General features: G+C 43.4%; 1 protein-coding gene across 1 annotated transcript in view; it reads right to left on the reverse strand.

The window, feature by feature from the left end:
* The window catches only part of LOC139534708 (RNA-binding protein with multiple splicing-like), a 62,844-nt gene that overhangs the window by 34,386 nt on the left and 5,992 nt on the right, over positions 1-22,466 (reverse strand). Inside the window, exons 2-3 of the mRNA XM_071334095.1 lie at positions 8,040-8,117; positions 6,950-6,988 (exon numbers count right to left, since the gene is read on the reverse strand). Of these exons, the coding sequence (XP_071190196.1) occupies positions 6,950-6,988; positions 8,040-8,117 (117 nt within the window). The remainder of the gene's footprint in view (positions 1-6,949; positions 6,989-8,039; positions 8,118-22,466) is intronic.

The raw sequence follows: 22,466 nt of genomic DNA on the forward strand, positions 1-22,466 counted from the left end.
ATATACATGTTTTTTTCTCTCTCTCTCTCTCTCTCTCTCTCTCTCTCTCTCTCTCTCTCTCTCTCTCTCTCTCTCTCTCTCTCTCTCTCTCTCTCTCTCTCTCTCTCTCTCTCTCTCTCTCTCTCTCTCTCTCTCTCTCTCTCTCTCTCTCTCTCTCTCTCTCTCTCTCTCTCTCTCTCTCTGTTAAAATCATGGTGACAGAGAGAACTAGAGGTCTGCAGTGTGGAGTCCACCAAGAGTTCAACATTCACTAGATGGTGCATAGCTCCCTATGCCCAAATACGGGCAAAGGGGCAGCGAGTGTGTTTGAAAGAAAGAGAAAGAGAGAGGGAGAGAGGAAAGAAGAGGGAGAGAGGGAGAAAGAGGGAGGGAAAAGAGAGGGAGACGAGAAAGAGGGAGAGGCAGAAAGAGGAGTTCACTTGTTTGCGAACTCTCCAGGCTTGTCATTTATTGTAGCTGCCAAGCATAAATCCCTGTTCTGTGTTTCATTCACCAAAACATTAGTGCATGTGTTACATTTTCTGTGACTTCACTTTTGTTCAGGGCCAAATGTTTTGGAGAGAGGTGTGAACAAAAGGCATAAACACGCAGTACTGGTTTGGTATCAAAATACATAAACATGCAGTACTGGTTTGGTATCAAAAGACACAAACATGCAGTACTGGTTTGGTATCAAAATACACAAACATGCAGGACTGGTTTGGTATCAAAAGACACAAACATGCAGTACTGGTTTGGTATCAAAAGACACAAACATGCAGTACTGGTTTGGTATCAAAAGACATAAACATGCAGTACTGGTTTGGTATCAAAAGACACAAACATGCAGTACTGGTTTGGAATAGGAAGGTCTCTATGCTGAAAACAATTTTTGGCTCGGGAGACACTTTTTCATAGATTCCTGAACACAAACATCAGAGAGAGAGAGAGAGAAGAAAAGAGACGTGGAGAGAGAGGGAGAGAGAGAGAGAGAGAGAGAGAGAGAGAGAGAGAGAGAAGAGAGACAGAGAGGAGAGAGGAGAGAGAGAGAGAGAGAGAGAGAGAGAGAAGAGAGAGAGAGAGAGAGAGAGAGAGAGAGAGAGAGAGAGAGAGAGAGAGAGAGAGAGAGAGAGAGAGAGAGAAGCAGAGACATGGAGAGGAGAGGGGAAGTAGAGAGAGAGAGAGACAGAGAGAGAGAGAGAGAGAAGCAGAGACATGGAGAGGAGAGGGGAAGTAGAGAGAGTTTTTAAACATGTTGTTCTCAAGAGGCTAAGCCACAGTGGGCGATGTAGAAAGCTTTCTAGAAAGACAGAGAGAGGGAGAGAGAGAGAGAGAGAGAGCGAGGCGGCTTGCTATATATGGAGACGGCTGTGTTCTCCGTAGGAATGATTGATTTTCATTAGCGCTGTCATTACCATTAGTCAGGAAGGATCAACTCACAGTGCAATGAACACAGAACATGGGAGAGACATTCAAAACAAAGCCTTGACTCCGTTACACTGTATGACAACTACAGAAGCATCATATGACATCTGGCATAAGGCAAACAAGTAAGTCCTCAAAATACTGACAACTGAAGAGGAAATTAATATGATGTAGGATTCACTTCCACTTAAAGCAAAGACAGTTTTCCGTTTGCCGATACTGTCCATGAGGAATCTCGATGACCATTACCCCGGTTTAATGAATGTGTTATCTCTTTATGGGACACAGTGTCATTTGGCATTAAGTACATTGACGTAAACTAAACTGCCTAGCTCTCCAAGTGGACACACACCAGACAAGCTCATTTTCAGCCACCTCAGAGAGCGAAAAGATACCGTCAGAGACTCATTATTGCTCCTAGGCCGTCGTTGTAAATAAGAATTTGTTCTTAACTGACTTGCCTAGTTAAACAAAGGTAAAATAATAATAAAATTGTCAAAACCTTCGCTTTGACCCAACAAATTTCTTTCCATCTCCTTTCCCCTTGAACATCCCACAAGAGTGTCTGCAAGCACGCTATCTGAGAGCCAACGACATGACATAATAGACAGGTAAAGAACTACATAAATGTAAAATAAGAATACACACGTTCATATTCTCATGCCTTAGCAATTCATGCTACATGTACTCATAATACCGGCTACGCCGCAGTCCTCCATTTTGTTACATCGCTGAAGCTGGAGACTTATATTTCCCTCACTAACTTTAAACAGCAGCTATCTGAGCAGCTAACCGATCGCTGCAGCTGTACATAGCCCATCTGTAAATAGCCCATCCAATCTACCTACCTCATCCCCATATTGTTTTTATTTACTTTTCTGCTCTTTTGCACACCAATATCTCTACTTGCACATCATCATCTGCTCATCTATCACTCCATTGTTAATTTGCTAAACTGTAATTACTTCGTTACTATGGCCTATTTATTGCCATACCTCCTCATGCCATTTGCACACATTGTATATAGACTTTCTATATAGACTTTCTACTTTCTATTGTGTTATTGACTGTACATTTGTTTATTCCATGTGTAACTCTGTGTTGTTGTTTGTGTCGGACTGCTTTGCTTTATTCTTGACCAGGTCGCAGTTGTAAATGAGAACTTGTTCTCAACTAGCCTACCTGGTTAAATAAAGGTGAAATAAAATAATTACAAATTAAAAAATAAAATAAAAATACATTTGCTTACTGTTACAATTGCAGGTCCTGATCCTAAAACCAGTTCAAATCAAATCAATTTAAATTCAACAGATGTAGACCTTACCGTGAATGCTTACTTACAAGCCCTTAACTAAAAATGCAGTTCAAGAAATAGAGTTAAGAAAATACTTACTAAATACTTACTAAAGTTATTACTATTATTAAATAAAATCTAAAAGTAACACAAGGAAATGACATAAAAATAACGAGGCTATATACTGAGTCAATGTACTGAGTCAATGTGCGTTAGGCACAGGTTAGTTGAGGTCATTTGTAAAGTGACTATGCATAGATAATAAACAGCGAGTAGCAGCAGTGTGAAAACAAAGTCTGTGTGTGGTGGGTTAAATGTAAATAATCCGAGTGGCCATTTGATTAATTGTTCAGCAGTCATGGCTTGGAGGTCGAATCTGTTAAGGAGCCTTTTGGTCCTAGACTTGGTGCTCCGGTACCGCCTGCTGTGCGGTAGCAGAGAGAACAGTCTATGACTAGGGTGACTGAAGTCCATGGAAATGTTTTGGGCCTTCCTCTGACACATCCTAGTATATAGGTCCTGGATAGCAGGAAGCTTGGACCCAGTGAAGTACTGGGCAGTACACACTACCGTCTGTAGCGCCTTACGGTCAGAAGCCGAGCAGTTGCAATACCGGTCAGGATGCTCTCGATGGTGCAGCTGTAGAACATTTTGAGGATCTGTGGACCCATGCCAAATCTTTTCAGTCTCTTGAGGGGGAAAATGTGTTGTCATGCTCACTTCACAACTGTCTTGGTGTGTTTAGACCATGATAGTTGGTTGGTGATGTGAAACTCTCAACCTTCTCCAATTCAGCCCAGTCAATGTTAATGGGGCCTGTTTGGCCCTTCTTTCCTATAGTCCTATAGTCTTTGTCTTGCTCACATTGAGGGAGAGGTTGTTGTCCTGGCACCATATTGCCAGGTCTCTGACTGTCTCATTGTTGTCGTTGATCAGGCCTACCACTGTTGTGTCGTCAGCAAACTTAATGATGGTGTTGGAATCGTGCTTGGCCACGCAGTCGTGGGTCAACAGAGAGTACAAAAGGGGACTAAGCACACACCCCTGAGGGGCCCCAGTGTTGAGGATCAGCGTGGCAAATGTGTTGTTGCCTACCCTTACTACCTGGGGGCGGCCCGTCAGGAAGTCCAGGATCCAGTTGCAGAGGGAGGTGTTTAGTTCCAGGGTCCTTAACTTAGTGATGAGCTTCGTGGGCACTGTGGTGTTGAAAACGGAGCTGTAATCAACGGACAGCATTCTCACATAGGTGTTCCTTTTGTCCAGGTGGGAAAGGGCAGTGTGGAGTGTGATTGAGATTGCATCATCTGTGGATCTGTTGGTGGGGGTATGCAAATTGGAGTGGGGTTTCCGGGAATGATGGTGTTGATGTGAGCCATGACCAGCCATTCAAAGCCCTTCATGGCTACCGAAGTTCTGCTGTAAACACTAGCGAGAATCGTTAGGAACCACCTGTGTCCTTGGTTCTCCCGTTTGATGTCAGTACTGTTCATTATAATAATGTGCTTCACACATGCTACTGAATGCAAGTGCAACGACAAGGGAAATGCAACAATTCCTCCAGCTAAGGCTTCAACCACAGTTTTCACTCTACAGTAGCGATTGTGCCATTCAGCTCATAAATTAGCTACAGATGGGCTTTCCTCCGCACTAAGGCTTCAATTTAACCTTTCACCTCAGCAACCTTGTTGGAGTGTCCTCCAGCTAATGTTTCAATTTAACCTTTCACCTCAGCAACCATGTTGGAGTGTCTTCCAGCTAATGTTTCAATTGAATCCTTCACTTTAGCTAAATATGTGGACTTTTTAGAGATCCATCACTCCACTCTGTTAAATAAATTGAACAGTCATCCTTATCATCAGATGGGCCTCACGTCCTCCACCATGTCTAGTGCATATAATCGAAACTAAACCATTTGCTGTGTTACAGTATACCACCCATAAAGGGTTAACTGAGGTATAGTGTAACGTGTTACAGTCTACCCCCCCCCATAAAGGGTTAACTGAGATATAGTGTAACGTGTTACAGTCTACCCCCCTCCATAAAGGGTTAACTGAGATATAGTGTAACGTGTTACAGTCTACCCCTCCATAAAGGGTTAACTGAGATATAGTGTAACGTGTTACAGTCTACCCCTCCATAAAGGGTTAACTGAGATATAGTGTAACGTGTTACAGTCTACCCCCCTCCATAAAGGGTTAACTGAGATATAATGTAACGTGTTACAGTCTACCCCTCCATAAAGGGTTAACTGAGATATAATGTAACGTGTTACAGTCTACCCCTCCATAAAGGGTTAACTGAGATATAATGTAACGTGTTACAGTCTACCCCTCCATAAAGGGTTAACTGAGGATTATTACATGGCCATTGAACTTATTCATGAAAAAAAGGTCCTCTTGATAAAGTTTCCTCCAGTTGTCATAAACTTGTTTTGCATTTCCAATGTAATTCCCCACACTACACTCACACCCACCAGCATCCAGCAGACACACACAAAATAATAATACACTTTCATACACTTCAATAAAACTGTCATAACATAAGGAGAAGGACGTCCTTATTCTACTGAGGTTTTGCTTGCAGTGGCTTTCTCCCAGCAGGCCCCTGATATCCTAATGCCAAGGGCACATCTTATCTTGAACTTTAACCCAAACACCAGATGTGCTCAGGACGGCGATGCTACAGGTATTTAGGTCAGTTCCGTAGTGCTGTGATGTGCTATTTTATTTGTTTTTTATTGAACTACACTGAAACAGCCCGCTGAGGTATTGAGTCTTGTCTAAACTACACTGAAACAGTCTGCTGAGGGACTGAGTCATGTCTAAACTACACTGAAACAGCCTGCTGAGGGACTGAGTCATGTCTAAACTACACAGCCCGCTGAGGGACTGAGTCATGTCTAAACTACACTGAAACAGCCTGCTGAGGGACTGAGTCATGTCTAAACTACACTGAAACAGCCTGCTGAGGGACTGAGTCATGTCTAAACTACACTGAAACAGCCTGCTGAGGGACTGAGTCATGTCTAAACTACACTGAAACAGCCTGCTGAGGGACTGAGTCATGTCTAAACTACACTGAAACAGCCTGCTGAGGGACTGAGTCATGTCTAAACTACACAGCCCGCTGAGGGACTGAGTCATGTCTAAACTACACAGCCCGCTGAGGGACTGAGTCATGTCTAAACTACACTGAAACAGCCTGCTGAGGGACTGAGTCATGTCTAAACTACACAGCCTGCTGAGGGACTGAGTCATGTCTAAACTACACAGCCTGCTGAGGGACTGAGTCATGTCTAAACTACACTGAAACAGCCTGCTGAGGGACTGAGTCTTGTCTAAACTACACAGCCTGCTGAGGGACTGAGTCATGTCTAAACTACACTGAAACAGCCTGCTGAGGGACTGAACCATGTCTAAACTACACTGAAACAGCCTGCTGAGGGACTGAACCATGTCTAAACTACACTGAAACAGCCTGCTGAGGGACTGAGTCATGTCAAAACTACACTGAAACAGCCCGCTGAGGGACTGAGTCATGTCTAAACTACACTGAAACAGCCCGCTGAGGGACTGAGTCATGTCTAAACTACACTGAAACAGCCCGCTGAGGGACTGAACCATGTCTAAACTACACTGAAACAGCCTGCTGAGGGACTGAGTCATGTCTAAACTACACTGAAACAGCCTGCTGAGGGACTGAGTCATGTCTAAACTACACTGAAACAGCCCGCTGAGGGACTGAACCATGTCTAAACTACACTGAAACAGCCTGCTGAGGGATCGAGCCATGTCTAAACTACACAGCCTGCTGAGGGACTGAGTCATGTCTAAACTACACTGAAACAGCCCGCTGAGGGACTGAACCATGTCTAAACTACACTGAAACAGCCTGCTGAGGGACTGAGTCATGTCTAAACTACACTGAAACAGCCTGCTGAGGGATCGAACCATGTCTAAACTACACTGAAACAGCCTGCTGAGGGACTGAGTCATGTCTAAACTACACTGAAACAGCCTGCTGAGGGACTGAGTCATGTCTAAACTACACTGAAACAGCCTGCTGAGGGACTGAGTCATGTCTAAACTACACTGAAACAGCCCGCTGAGGGACTGAGTCATGTCTAAACTACACAGCCTGCTGAGGGACTGAACCATGTCTAAACTACACTGAAACAGCCTGCTGAGGGATCGAGCCATGTGTTCACTCATTTGTTACACCGTGTGAAAAAAGGAGGTATTTTTTGCTTACCTGTTTTGAGGTGAGTTTTATCAATGATCCCTCATAACCCTAAAACAAAACAAATTGTTAGCATAAACAGCAAGAACATGTATAAGTATATACTATTTGATGCTATGATAGTATTCAACATGACAGTATATACTATTTGATGCTATGATAGTATTCAACATGACAGTATATACTCTATTTTAGCCATGATAGTATTCAACATGACAGTATATACTCTATTTTAGCCATGATAGTATTCAACATGACAGTATATACTCTATTTTAGCCATGATAGTATTCAACATGACAGTATATACTCTATTTTATGCCATGATAGTATTCAACACGACAGTATATACTCTATTTTATGCCATGATAGTATTCAACATGACAGTATATACTCTATTTTATGCCATGATAGTATTCAACACGACAGTATATACTCTATTTTATGCCATGATAGTATTCAACACGACAATGATGGTTCTTCTCGTAAAAAACAAAAAGATGTCAATGTAACATTAATTTGTCTTGACATATGGTGTCAATAAAAACATTGTAAATGTATTATATTTTTATTCATTTACATATTTTGACGTAAAGTCTCATAAATGCCTAAGCGTGTTCGTGTTACTGGTCGTCGGTTAGTCGTGAAAAAAAAAAAAACATATGTTGAGGCCCCCTTGAAAATGTACCCGATTAGCCAAAATGTACTGCTTTTTAAACACTTACATGATATACCCTTTTAAATGTACATACCCAATGCATGACCTAAGCGCTGTATCAGGTGGAGCTGTGGTGTTATTACACTAGGTAGCAACATGCATAGTTCCTGTGCCATGAAAATGCTTGATTATGTTCTGTAACTACACTGACAATGTGTTATTCTCTCAAAACGACTATTTTTTGGGGGGGAGACACCTGGTATTTCTTCCCCCCCCCCCCCCCCATGATTACAGGTTTAGTTTCGATTGTATTCCAGGTCGAGGAATGCAGGCAGTTTTCCATTGCCATTTATTTCCTCATCGCTAATGGAGCCCTGTTGACGTTTGCCTGTTTGAACAGAGGCCTTATCAATTGTTTCATATCATCCATTTTAATGCGTACGCACCTTAAATGGTCTGAACAGGAGATACAGCTCTCGCGGCTTTATATCCAGAGGTAGTCCGCTGACAAATAATGTGCGGACCTAAAGAGGAGGAGAAGAGGAGGAGAGATGGAAAGAAAGATAGAGAGAGAGAGAGAGAGAGAGAGAGAGAGAGAGAGAGAGAGAGAGAGAGAGAGAGAGAGAGAGAGAGAGAGAGAGAGAGAGAGAGAGAGAGAGAGAGAGAGAGAGAGAGAGAGAGAGAGACAGACGTTCATGTATTTTTCATTAACCTTCAGTAATTATAAATAGCTACTGTACCTGACAGATGATGTAGGACATTGAAACAGAGAAAATGGAGTCTGAAATGGTCTGATAAGCTCAGTAATTCAGTAACTTACGTATCGGGAACAGGTATGTGAAATACACTTGAAGCCAAGGTAAAACCTTTGAAATATAATACACACGACCGATATAAGCATCACTTATAACTCCATCACCCCTCCCTCCCTCCACAACGTACACTTTCCTTTGTAAGCGTACTACGTTTCTCTATGTAATCTACGGCCCACTGAGTTTTATGGCCGTCCTCCCCGGCAGTGTTTTACCTTCTGTTTTACGTTTGAACTTTTCAACTTGGGAGATGTGAACAAGAGGAGAAAGTGCTGCATTATGATGTCAGATTAGAATGACATGAAGAATTCTGATCCTGGTTCTCTCTGCAAAGAGGGTGAACTGTGAGAAAAAAAACGACACGAGAATGATGACTACTGTTGAGGCTTCTTTCTCACACAGTGATGCTCTGGGAATTGATAGGCTCAAAGATAGGTTCGGGAACGGGATTGGTTACAGCACACAGGAAGTAACCCGGCGGGTAAAACTGGTTGCAATGACGTCATGGTCTTTTTTAGTAACCAGAAAAATACATTGCCGTCATGTCATCATGAAAAAGACGTATTTACCTGGTTGTAAACAGAGATTTTGTAATTTGTCATATGACCTCTCGTTAAACAGAAAACCACTTTACAACCAGAAAGTGATGTCAGTAAAAAAAATGTAGGGGTGGTTGAGTGGAAACATATAGAATAAGGAGGGTTTTAGTAAAGCTTAGCAGGGATAGGATATCTATGATCTTTAAACTCTTGTTGACTGTGCAGTGAATTGAAACCAGTGCTCTTCATTGGTACAATGATGAAGGACATGAAAGTGAAGAATTGTGTCCCTACAAGGGGAAGAATAGGGGGTTCATATATTCAACTAGCAAAGTAAAATTTTCGTTTTTTTTGTCTTCAATGTCCAAGCTAAGAACGCACATACATTTTGTCCAGTGTCAACAAATGTGCAATTTAACCTTTACTTAACTAGGTTTAATGCTTACTATGTATACTACATCATTGATATCCCTGATGAATTTGCTAGAAAAGACAACTTTTCAAATTAAAATAATCATTTTTTATTTTTATTTTTAACCGCCGGACGCATTTACTAAGACAACCACATGCCACATTATATCAGCTTGCGGGCTGAATTCGGCACGCAGGCCTTTAGTTTAAGACCCGGGATTCGAAGTTAAAGCTGTCTAAGTAGATCTGAATTTAGCCATGTAGAAATTCAGAGGAGTGTGGATTTCACAACTCACCATTTAGCACAACAGGAACTGAACAGATGAAGCGATAAAACATCCATCCAAAGCAACGTGAAACCCTAAGCCGATGCCAAAACTGCACCGAAACAAACAGAGAAGCCTAGCAACTCCAGAGCTGGCAAGCCAAACCGCCAGCTGGCTAATTCAACCTCGATGACTTTCTCACCTTAGCCTTTATCTTATCTGAGCCAAGCCAACTCTACAGATCTGTCACTGGTGTCTGTCAACGGCAGGTTGTGTGTCATAGCCGCACTAGAACATCAAGGCAGTTGCTGACAGCCAGTAAGGACTGTAAAACAATGAGTGCAAAAAGTAGAAGAGTAAAGAAGAAAAATGAAAAAAATATAAGGGTAGATGAGATCCGATTAAAAGTCTAATCAGGTGCCTAATTACTGTGGTGAGGCAAAACTGAGAGTTTAGCACATTTTCAAGACAATCCAAAAGTTCAGTTGAATTATTTGAACCTTTCAACTAACTTGTTTCGGGGTGACAATTTATGGTCTTTTATCATGTGTTCGTTCTCATCAACTGAAGAAGGTTACTGAACTGTCCTGCTGTGGGTTTAAAACCTAACAACTCCATTATTAGGTTACTGAACTGTCCTGCTGTGGGTTTAAACCCTAACAACTCCATTACTAGGTTACTGAACTGTCCTGCTGTGGGTTTAAACCCTAACAACTCCATTACTAGGTTACTGAACTGTCCTGCTGTGGATTTAAAACCTAACAACTCCATTATTAGGTTACTGAACTGTCCTGCTGTGGGTTTAAAACCTAACAACTCCATTACTAGGTTACTGAACTGTCCTGCTGTGGGTTTAAAACCTAACAACTCCATTACTAGGTTACTGAACTGTCCTGCTGTGGGTTTAAACCCTAGCAACTTCATTACTAGGTTACTGAACTGTCCTGCTGTGGGTTTAAAACCTAACAACTCCATTACTAGGTTACTGAACTGTCCTGCTGTGGGTTTAAAACCTAACAACTCCATTACTAGGTTACTGAACTGTCCTGCTGTGGGTTTAAAACCTAACAACTCCATTATTAGGTTACTGAACTGTCCTGCTGTGGGTTTAATCCCTAACAACTTCATTACTAGGTTACTGAACTGTCCTGCTGTGGGTTTAAACCCTAACAACTATAATTACTAGGTTACTGAACTGTCCTGCTGTGGGTTTAAACACTAACAACTCCATTACTAGGTTACTGAACTGTCCTGCGGTGGGTTTAAACCCTAACAACTTCATTACTAGGTTACTGAACTGTCCTGCTGTGGGTTTAAACACTAACAACTCCATTACTAGGTTACTGAACTGTCCTGCTGTGGGTTTAAACCCTAACAACTATAATTACTAGGTTACTGAACTGTCCTGCTGTGGGTTTAAACCCTAACCCGTCTATTATAAGGCTACTGAAACATTCTGGACGTGTCAAGACGAGGACTCCCAACATTGAGTCCACTATACAGACAGAACAATGGGACATTCCTAGCTGAGTTGGACCATGCTCTACTGCACTGAGTTATAAGTATGACGTTAGTTATTGTGTTACATGATATATGCTGGAACATGTGTGGTTTTGTGGTGCGTGCACTGTCGGATGTCAGATGATGGTCAAATGTGTTAACATTTCTCCACACACATCTGCTATCGATTAGTTCTTTTTTTCCCCCCAGACTACTATGAAAAGACATGGGTGTAAACAGGTGTCCTACTGTTTCCAGTGAGGTGAGATATTACACTTTTACTATGCAGGTAACTGACTAGAAGCCTATAGCTGCATTCAACTAGACTCAGTGGTTCTGGAGAATAAAATAAAATATGATGAAAGTATGTGCCATGCAGGACATATGCAGTGTTTTTTTTATATATAGCAAATATCAAATCATTTCTGGGTAGCAAGTAAGTACCTGACTGTAATAGTTTTCCATTCAAATTTTTAGCAAAACGCTATTTCTCAAGCAAAATGTTGCTAGGATTGTCTGGGAGTGGTCTAAGTGAGAGAAGGGAAAAACGGAATAGTAGCTGTTTTAGGCAGAGAGGTTTGGAACTCTCTTTGTTATTAGTCTATTAACCAATTTACCGTCTAGTGATGTCACCGGGCAAACCCAAACTCCCGCCAACGCAAACAAGCTGATTAGAAGGTCCTATGTAGATTGTATTTTTAACCAGCAAGTATCAGGGAATAAACACTCTTACATTTTGTTTTCACAGTATTCGTTTTATCAGCTGTTGTACAATATGATACAAAAAAATACAATATTTTGACTGCACTGGGTATTTAATTGATTTAAGGCATGTTTTAGAACATTCTCCTGAGTCACTGTGAGTTTTCCACCTGCATTCCCATAGTGCTGAGGTGCCATGCTTCTGGCTTGGAATCATTGACCATTTATGGTGCTCTCATGCACACCAACCCGCTGAGCGTACTTCAATCAAAAACAGCAGACCCACCACCAGCCAGCTGAGAACTTCACAAAGTGCACACAGTGCCGTTACCTGGCAACAGTTAGCAAAGCTCGGTGCGTACCGGGCCAAAAAACATCAGATCCTATTAAGGCCACCTTTGCTGTGTGTCCCGCGGGAGGAATGCACCTCTAATCAGCCCTCTATGATGCCATTGCCTGTGAATGAAGTCATCACCTCAACTGCGATGGCCAAAGTCAACTTATGGGGGTCCCAGAGCCACCTTATGGGGGTCCCAGAGCCACCTTATGGGGGTCCCAGAGCCACTACTAGAACAAAGTTATCAACTCCAACTGTAGCTCTAACTGAGGAGATGTCAGACCATTTCCACCCTGACCATTTCCACCCTGACCATTTCCACCCAGACCATTTCCACCCTGACCATTTCCACCCTGACCATTTCCACCCTGACCATTTCCACCCTGACTCTAGAACAAAGTCATCAACTCAAACTGTAGCTCTAACTGAGGAGACGTCAAACCATTTCCACCCTGACCATTTCCACCCTGACCATTTCCACCCAGACCATTTCCACCCTGACCATTTCCACCCTGACCATTTCCACCCTGACCATTTCCACCCTGACTCTAGAACAAAGTCATCAACTCCAACTGTAGCTCTAACTGAGGAGACGTCAAACCATTTCCACCCTGACCATTTCCACCCTGACTATTTCCTCCCTGACCATTTCCACCCTCACCATTTCCACCCTGACCATTTCCACCCTGACCATTTCCACCCTGACCATTTCCACACTGATTCTAGAACAAAGTAATCAACTCCAACTGTAGCTCTAACTGAGGAGACGTCAAACCATTTCCACCCTGACCATTTCCACCCTGACTATTTCCTCCCTGACCATTTCCACCCTCACCATTTCCAACCTGACCATTTCCACCCTGACCATTTCCACCCTGATTCTAGAACAAAGTCATCAACTCCAACTGTAGCTCTAACTGAGGAGACGTCAAACCATTTCCACCCTGACCATTTCCACCCTGACCATTTCCACCCTGACCATTTCCACCCTGACCATTTCCACCCTGACTCTAGAACAAAGTCATCAACTCCAACTGTAGCTCTAACTGAGGAGATGTCAAACCATTTCAACCCTGACCATTTCCACCCTGACCATTTCCACCCTGACCATTTCCACCCTGACCATTTCCACCCTGACTCTAGAACAAAGTCATCAACTCCAACTGTAGCTCTAACTGAGGAGATGTCAAACCATTTCCACCCTGACCATTTCCACCCTGACTATTTCCTCCCTGACCATTTCCACCCTCACCATTTCCACCCTGACCATTTCCACCCTGACCATTTCCACCCTGATTCTAGAACAAAGTCATCAACTCCAACTGTAGCTCTAACTGAGGAGACGTCAAACCATTTCCACCCTGACCATTTCCACCCTGACCATTTCCACCCTGACCATTTCCATCCTGACCATTTCCACCCTGACTCTAGAACAAAGTCATCAACTCCAACTGTAGCTCTAACTGAGGAGATGTCAAACCATTTCCACCCTGACCATTTCCACCCTGACCATTTCCACCCTGACCATTTCCACCCTGACCATTTCCACCCTGACTCTAGAACAAAGTCATCAACTCCAACTGTAGCTCTAACTGAGGAGACGTCAAACCATTTCCACCCTGACCATTTCCACCCTGACCATTTCCACCCAGACCATTTCCACCCTGACTCTAGAACAAAGTCATCAACTCCAACTGTAGCTCTAACTGAGGAGATGTCAAACCATTTCCACCCTGACCATTTCCACCCTGACCATTTCCACCCTGATTCTAGAACAAAGTCATCAACTCCAACTGTAGCTCTAACTGAGGAGATGTCAAACCATTTCCACCCTGACCATTTCCACCCTGACCATTTCCACCCTGACTCTAGAACAAAGTCATCAACTCCAACTGTAGCTCTAACTGAGGAGACGTCAAACCATTTCCACCCTGACCATTTCCACCCTGATCATTTCCACCCTGACCATTTCCACCCTGACTCTAGAACAAAGTCATCAACTCCAACTGTAGCTCTAACTGAGGAGACGTCAAACCATTTCCACCCTGACCATTTCCACCCTGATTCTAGAACAAAGTCATCAACTCCAACTGTAGCTCTAACTGAGGAGACGTCAAACCATTTCCACCCTGACCATTTCCACCCTGACTCTAAAACAAAGTCATCAACTCCAACTGTAGCTCTAACTGAGGAGATGTCAAACCATTTCCACCCTGACCATTTCCACCCTGACCATTTCCACCCTGACCATTTCCACCCTGATTCTAGAACAAAGTAATCAACTCCAACTGTAGCTCTAACTGAGGAGACGTCAAACCATTTCCACCCTGACCATTTCCACCCTGATTCTAGAACAAAGTAATCAACTCCAACTGTAGCTCTAACTGAGGAGACGTCAAACCATTTCCACCCTGACTATTTCCTCCCTGACCATTTCCTCCCTGACCATTTCCACCCTCACCATTTCCACCCTGACCATTTCCACCCTGACCATTTCCACCCTGACCATTTCCACCCTGACCATTTCCACCCAGACCATTTCCACCCTGATTCTAGAACAAAGTCATCAACTCCAACTGTAGCTCTAACTGAGGAGATGTCAAACCATTTCCACCCTGACCATTTCCACCCTGACCATTTCCACCCTGACCATTTCCACCCTGATTCTAGAACAAAGTCATCAACTCCAACTGTAGCTCTAACTGAGGAGACATCAAACCATTTCCACCCTGACTATTTCCTCCCTGACCATTTCCACCCTGACCATTTCCACCCTGATTCTAGAACAAAGTCATCAACTCCAACTGTAGCTCTAACTGAGGAGACGTCAAACCATTTCCACCCTGATTCTAGAACAAAGTCATCAACTCCAACTGTAGCTCTAACTGAGGAGACGTCAAACCATTTCCACCCTGATTCTAGAACAAAGTCATCAACTCCAACTGTAGCTCTAACTGAGGAGACGTCAAACCATTTCCACCCTGATTCTAGAACAAAGTCATCAACTCCAACTGTAGCTCTAACTGAGGAGACGTCAAACCATTTCCACCCTGACCATTTCCACCCTGATTCTAGAACAAAGTAATCAACTCCAACTGTAGCTCTAACTGAGGAGACGTCAAACCATTTCCACCCTGACTATTTCCTCCCTGACCATTTCCTCCCTGACCATTTCCACCCTCACCATTTCCACCCTGACCATTTCCACCCAGACCATTTCCACCCTGACTCTAGAACAAAGTTATCAACTCCAACTGTAGCTCTAACTGAGGAGACGTCAAACCATTTCCACCCTGACCATTTCCACCCTGACCATTTCCACCCTGACTCTAGAACAAAGTCATCAACTCCAACTGTAGCTCTAACTGAGGAGACGTCAAACCATTTCCACCCTGACCATTTCCACCCTGACCATTTCCACCCTGACTCTAGAACAAAGTCATCAACTCCAACTGTAGCTCTAACTGAGGAGACGTCAAACCATTTCCACCCTGACTCTAGAACAAAGTCATCAACTCCAACTGTAGCTCTAACTGAGGAGACGTCAAACCATTTCCACCCTGACCATTTCCACCCTGACCATTTCCACCCTGACTCTAGAACAAAGTCATCAACTCCAACTGTAGCTCTAACTGAGGAGACGTCAAACCATTTCCACCCTGACCATTTCCACCCTGACCATTTCCACCCTGACTCTAGAACAAAGTCATCAACTCCAACTGTAGCTCTAACTGAGGAGACGTCAAACCATTTCCACCCTGACCATTTCCACCCTGACCATTTCCACCCTGACTCTAGAACAAAGTCATCAACTCCAACTGTAGCTCTAACTGAGGAGACGTCAAACCATTTCCACCCTGATTCTAGAACAAAGTCATCAACTCCAACTGTAGCTCTAACTGAGGAGACGTCAAACCATTTCCAAAACAATGGCTGTAAGTAACACTTTTCACACAAAATAAACGTACTCTAAGTAAACATACTCTAAAAACGTATAACATCATTAGCTATCACTATATTGACGCTTACAGTAAAAGCCATTTCAGTAACAAAACAGTTTGAGTTTGTAGAAAGAGAAAGATATTTCTCAGCCATTATAACGGTTATTAATTCATTAATAATAACTCATTTGTGACAATTGTAAAGAGCTACTGATGAACAGCAAAAGAAAGAACCATCTGTGCAGACTTAGATAAAGACTTTTATTCTGAGTTAGAAAAAATATGGTAGAATTATTAAATTATCTGTCTGATCATAATATTCATAGAATTATATCTATGTCACAATTGATTGTTTCATAAGCAATTATAATATTCATAAATCGATTACTTCTAATGTATGGAATGCATTTTTTCTTGAAGTCAGAGATGCAAGGCGTCAGATAGGTGTTCTGAGTCGAGTTTATGTGCTTTTTTTGACCACCTGTTTCTGTTCAAATGAGAGACATGACCTCGGAGTGTGAGTGGGATGAATATTATCTGTGTTGGAGCCAAGTTCCGTAGATAGAGGACTCAGGTGTGGTAGGTAGAGATCTGGCCCTGGAGTTTGGACTTGGCATTGTGAGGTCTGATTTGTGTGTGGTGTGTGTGTGGTGTGGTGTGTGTGTGTGTGTGTGTGTGTGTGTGTGTGTGTGTGTGTGTGTGTGTGTGTGTGTGTGTGTGTGTGTGTGTGTGTGTGTGTGTGTGTGTGTGTGTGTGTGTGTGTGTGTGTGTGTGTGTGTGTGTGTGTGTGTGTGTGTGTGTGTGTGTGTGTGTGTGTGTGTGTGTGTGTGTATTAATGCACACGTGTGAATTGGAAAGATTTTTTTGTCACTGTTCTCTGTTATTGTCAGTCTCCTTTATGCTTATAGTTATTTTTATGGTTAAGAGAAACTGAAGGCCTTCTAAGTGTCAAACGACCCAAAATGGATGAATCCATCTAAGGCTGTTGTTAATCCTGCATGAGTCAGGGTGAAAACAAAAGGTCAAGTTCCCCATTCAAGATCAGAGGTCATGATAGGTCAAATACACTAAAACCAAGAAAGGGGTTTGAACCATCGATCACTGCCTCTCAAAGGTCAAAGGTCAATGTTAAAGCAAATGATTGAAGCCAGAAAACGTTAAAATGAATTATTGAAGACAGAAAATGTTAAAACAAATTATTGAGGCCAAAAAAACGTATAAACAAATGATTGAAGCCAAAGCAAATAAAGAGTTGACTTTAAGTGTTGTGTTCTCCTTGCCTTCCTCTCATTTAAACTGAACCTCGTCCTAAGCCTTTAGGCTTCTTCATTTCCTGTCAATCAACCCGCCGTTCATCTTGAACCCAGAGACAGCCTGCGAGGGCTCTTTTAACACGTCAAGAGGAAGGATACTTTCACAGACTGTCAAGTAGATTGTCCGTTTTTTGGGCTACATTTACAGCTGCCTCAGTATGCTAAATAGTTATGTCCTCTCCCTATACACTTCCCCCTCTCTGTGATAAGACCCTCCCCCCTCTCTGTGATAAGACCCTCTCCCCTCTCTGTGATAAGACCCTCTCCCCTCTCTGTGATAAGACCCTCTCCCCTCTCTGTGATAAGACCCTCCCCCCTCTCTGTGATAAGACCCTCCCCCCTCTCTGTGATAAGACCCTCTCCCCTCTCTGTGATAAGACCCTCTCCCCTCTCTGTGATAAGACCCTCTCCCCTCTCTGTGATAAGACCCTCCCCCCTCTCTGTGATAAGACCCTCTCCCCTCTCTGTGATAAGACCCTCTCCCCTCTCTGTGATAAGACCCTCTCCCCTCTCTGTGATAAGACCCTCCCCCTCTCTGTGATAAGACCCTCCCCCCTCTCTGTGATAAGACCCTCTCCCCTCTCTGTGATAAGACCCTCCCCCCTCTCTGTGATAAGACCCTCTCCCCTCTCTGTGATAAGACCCTCCCCCCTCTCTGTGATAAGACCCTCTCCCCTCTCTGTGATAAGACCCTCTCCCCTCTCTGTGATAAGACCCTCTCCCCTCTCTGTGATAAGACCCTCTCCCCTCTCTGTGATAAGACCCTCCCCCCTCTCTGTGATAAGACCCTCTCCCCTCTCTGTGATAAGACCCTCCCCCCTCTCTGTGATAAGACCCTCTCCCCTCTCTGTGATAAGACCCTCCCCCCTCTCTGTGGTAAGACCCTCCCCCCTCTCTGTGATAAGACCCTCTCCCCTCTCTGTGATAAGACCCTCTCCCCTCTCTGTGATAAGACCCTCCCCCCTCTCTGTGATAAGACCCTCCCCCCTCTCTGTGATAAGACCCTCCCCCCTCTCTGTGATAAGACCCTCTCCCCTCTCTGTGATAAGACCCTCTCCCCTCTCTGTGATAAGACCCTCCCCCCTCTCTGTGATAAGACCCTCCCCCCTCTCTGTGATAAGACCCTCTCCCCTCTCTGTGATAAGACCCTCCCCCCTCTCTGTGATAAGACCCTCTCCCCTCTCTGTGATAAGACCCTCTCCCCTCTCTGTGATAAGACCCTCCCCCCTCTCTGTGATAAGACCCTCTCCCCTCTCTGTGATAAGACCCTCTCCCCTCTCTGTGATAAGACCGTCTCCATAGGCTGACTTAACAGCATTCCAAAGACAATAATTAGGACTAGCTAATTGAGCCTTTCCCACAAATCCCTTTGTTACTGATCACCCAACCTTTATCTTTTCTGTTTTGAAGTCGGTAAAGCATGAGTTCAACTGGACAGGAAACTGAGTACAATCACTTTTGGTTAAGCTTAAAACTTCTAGTTACAGAAAAAAATGACTCTTTTAAAAATCAACTATTTTCAAGTGGAACTGCCCCACCTCCTAAAACAAACCAACTTAACCCCTGATGGTAAGGCACCCACTTAATCCAATGATGGAGAGCCTAACCCTGGTTGGCATGGCTGACATGCTGGCTAAAGATACATGGCTTTCAGCTGAGCAGTCAGCAGTCAGCCTCACATGTTCTGCCTCATCTTTAGGGTTCCCATGAACATAAACGGGTCATCTGTTAAACACTGAGGGTCATCTGTTAAACACTGAGGGTCATCTGTTAAACACTGAGGGTCATCTGTTAAACACTGAGGGTCATCTGTTAAATGTTGAGGGTCATCTGTTAAACACTGAGGGTCATCTGTTAAACACTGAGGGTCATCTGTTAAACACTGAGGGTCATCTGTTAAATGTTGAGGGTCATCTGTTAAACACTGAGGGTCATCTGTTAAACACTGAGGGTCATCTGTTAAACACTGAGGGTCATCTGTTAAACACTGAGGGTCATCTGTTAAATGTTGAGGGTCATCTGTTAAACACTGAGGGTCATCTGTTAAATGCTGAGGGTCATCTGTTAAACACTGAGGGTCATCTGTTAAATGTGGAGGGTCATCTGTTAAATGTTGAGGGTCATCTGTTAAACACTGAGGGTCATCTGTTAAATGTGGAGGGTCATCTGTTAAACACTGAGGGTCATCTGTTAAACACTGAGGGTCATCTGTTAAACACTGAGGGTCATCTGTTAAACACTGAGGGTCATCTGTTAAATGTTGAGGGTCATCTGTTAAACACTGAGGGTCATCTGTTAAACACTGAGGGTCATCTGTTAAACACTGAGGGTCATCTGTTAAACACTGAGGGTCATCTGTTAAATGTTGAGGGTCATCTGTTAAACACTGAGGGTCATCTGTTAAACACTGAGGGTCATCTGTTAAACACTGAGGGTCATCTGTTAAACACTGAGGGTCATCTGTTAAATGTTGAGGGTCATCTGTTAAACACTGAGGGTCATCTGTTAAATGCTGAGGGTCATCTGTTAAATGTTGAGGGTCATCTGTTAAACACTGAGGGTCATCTGTTAAATGCTGAGGGTCATCTGTTAAACACTGAGGGTCATCTGTTAAATGTGGAGGGTCATCTGTTAAATGTTGAGGGTCATCTGTTAAACACTGAGGGTCATCTGTTAAATGTGGAGGGTCATCTGTTAAATGTGGAGGGTCATCTGTTAAACACTGAGGGTCATCTGTTAAATGCTGAGGGTCATCTGTTAAATGTTGAGGGTCATCTGTTAAACACTGAGGGTCATCTGTTAAATGTTGAGGGTCATCTGTTAAACACTGAGGGTCATCTGTTAAACACTGAGGGTCATCTGTTAAATGCTGAGGGTCATCTGTTAAATGTTGAGGGTCATCTGTTAAACACTGAGGGTCATCTGTTAAACACTGAGGGTCATCTGTTAAATGTGGAGGGTCATCTGGTGGTTGGTAGTTGAATGAGAGAGATACTAAGATGGTGGTTGGTGGTTGAATGAGAGAGATACTAAGATGGTGGTTGGTAGTTGAATGAGCGAGATACTAAGATGGTGGTTGGTGGTTGAATGAGAGAGATACTAAGATGGTGGTTGGTAGTTGAATGAGAGAGATACTAAGATGGTGGTTGGTGGTTGAATGAGAGAGATACTAAGATGGTGGTTGGTGGTTGAATGAGAGAAATACTAAGATGGTGGTTGGTGGTTGAATGAGAGAGATACTAAGATGGTGGTTGGTGGTTGAATGAGAGAGATACTAAGATGGTGGTTGGTGGTTGAATGAGAGAGATACTAAGATGGTGGTTGGTGGTTGAATGAGAGAGATACTAAGATGGTGGTTGGTGGTTGAATGAGAGAGATACTAAGAGGATGGTTGGTAGTTGAATGAGAGAGATACTAAGATGGTGGTTGGTGGTTGAATGAGAGAGATACTAAGATGGTGGTTGGTAGTTGAATGAGAGAGATACTAAGATGGTGGTTGGTGGTTGAATGAGAGAGATACTAAGATGGTGGTTGGTGGTTGAATGAGAGAGATACTAAGATGGTGGTTGGTAGTTGAATGAGAGAGATACTAAGATGGTGGTTGGTAGTTGAATGAGAGAGATACTAAGATGGTGGTTGGTAGTTGAATGAGAGAGATACTAAGATGGTGTTTGGTAGTTGAATGAGAGAGATACTAAGATGGTGGTTGGTGGTTGAATGAGAGAGATACTAAGATGGTGGTTGGTAGTTGAATGAGAGAGATACTAAGATGGTGTTTGGTGGTTGAATGAGAGAGATACTAAGATGGTGGTTGGTAGTTGAATGAGAGAGATACTAAGATGGTGGTTGGTGGTTGAATGAGAGAGATACTAAGATGGTGGTTGGTGGTTGAATGAGAGAGATACTAAGATGGTGGTTGGTAGTTGAATGAGAGAGATACTAAGATGGTGGTTGGTAGTTGAATGAGAGAGATACTAAGATGGTGGTTGGTAGTTGAATGAGAGAGAGACTAAAGTGATGGTTGGTAGTTGAATGAGAGAGAGTCCAAAGTGATGGTTGGTAGTTGAATGAGAGAGATACTAAGAGGATGGTCGTGGTGACTCCTTGCTGTCCCCAGTCCGCCTGGCCTTGCTGCTATTCCAGTTTCAGCTGTTCTGCCTGCGGTTATGGAACCGCCACCTGTCCCAGACCTGTTGTTTTTCAACTCTTGATGATCGGCTATGAAAAGCCAACTGAAAATTATTCATGATTATTATTTGACCATGCTTGTCACTTATGAACATTTTTGAACATCTTGGCATAGTTCTGTTATAATCTCCACCCGGCACAGCCAGAAGAGGACTGGCCACCCCTCATAGCCTGGTTCCTCTCTAGGTTTCTTCCTAGGTTTTGGCCTTTCTAGGGAGTTTTTCCTAGCCACCGTGCTTCTACACCTGCATTACTAGCTGTTTGGGGTTTTAGGCTGGGTTTCTGTACAGCACTTCGAGATATTAGCTGATGTACGAAGGGCTATATAAAATAAAATTGATTGATTGATGGTTGGTTGGTAGTTGAATGAGCGAGAGTCCAAAGTGATGGTTGGTAGTTGAATGAGAGAGATACTAAGAGGATGGTTGGTGGTTGAATGAGAGAGATACTAAGATGGTGGTTGGTGCAACTGAGTGTCATTATAATGCAATGAGTTAGTGAGTGCATGAGTCAAAAGGGGATTGTGAGGGAGAGATGGAGGAGGGGGTGTTAAGATAGATGTGGTTAATTATAGTCTGTGAGTGAGAGAGACTAAGTGCAGGTGACAGAATAAGCACATAGACACAGCATGACAAAGCAAACCAAACCGCCAGACGTATTTCAGCAAGGCTGGCACGTCTTCCAACACCACTATCTGTCAACGATCACACAGCATCATAAGACATGAATGGACCTTAAGTCAGCAATGAGGGGTATTAAACCAAGATGATCAGTGTATTCACACAATGGCTGCTTCTTTTCTCCTTTCACTGGAGTATTCTTAAAATGCTTTTTGAAGACTTCTAAACACTTCTTCTTCTTTTC

The sequence above is a fragment of the Salvelinus alpinus genome, chromosome 11 (genome assembly GCF_045679555.1).
Source record: "Salvelinus alpinus chromosome 11, SLU_Salpinus.1, whole genome shotgun sequence".
Lineage (NCBI taxonomy): Eukaryota > Metazoa > Chordata > Actinopteri > Salmoniformes > Salmonidae > Salvelinus > Salvelinus alpinus.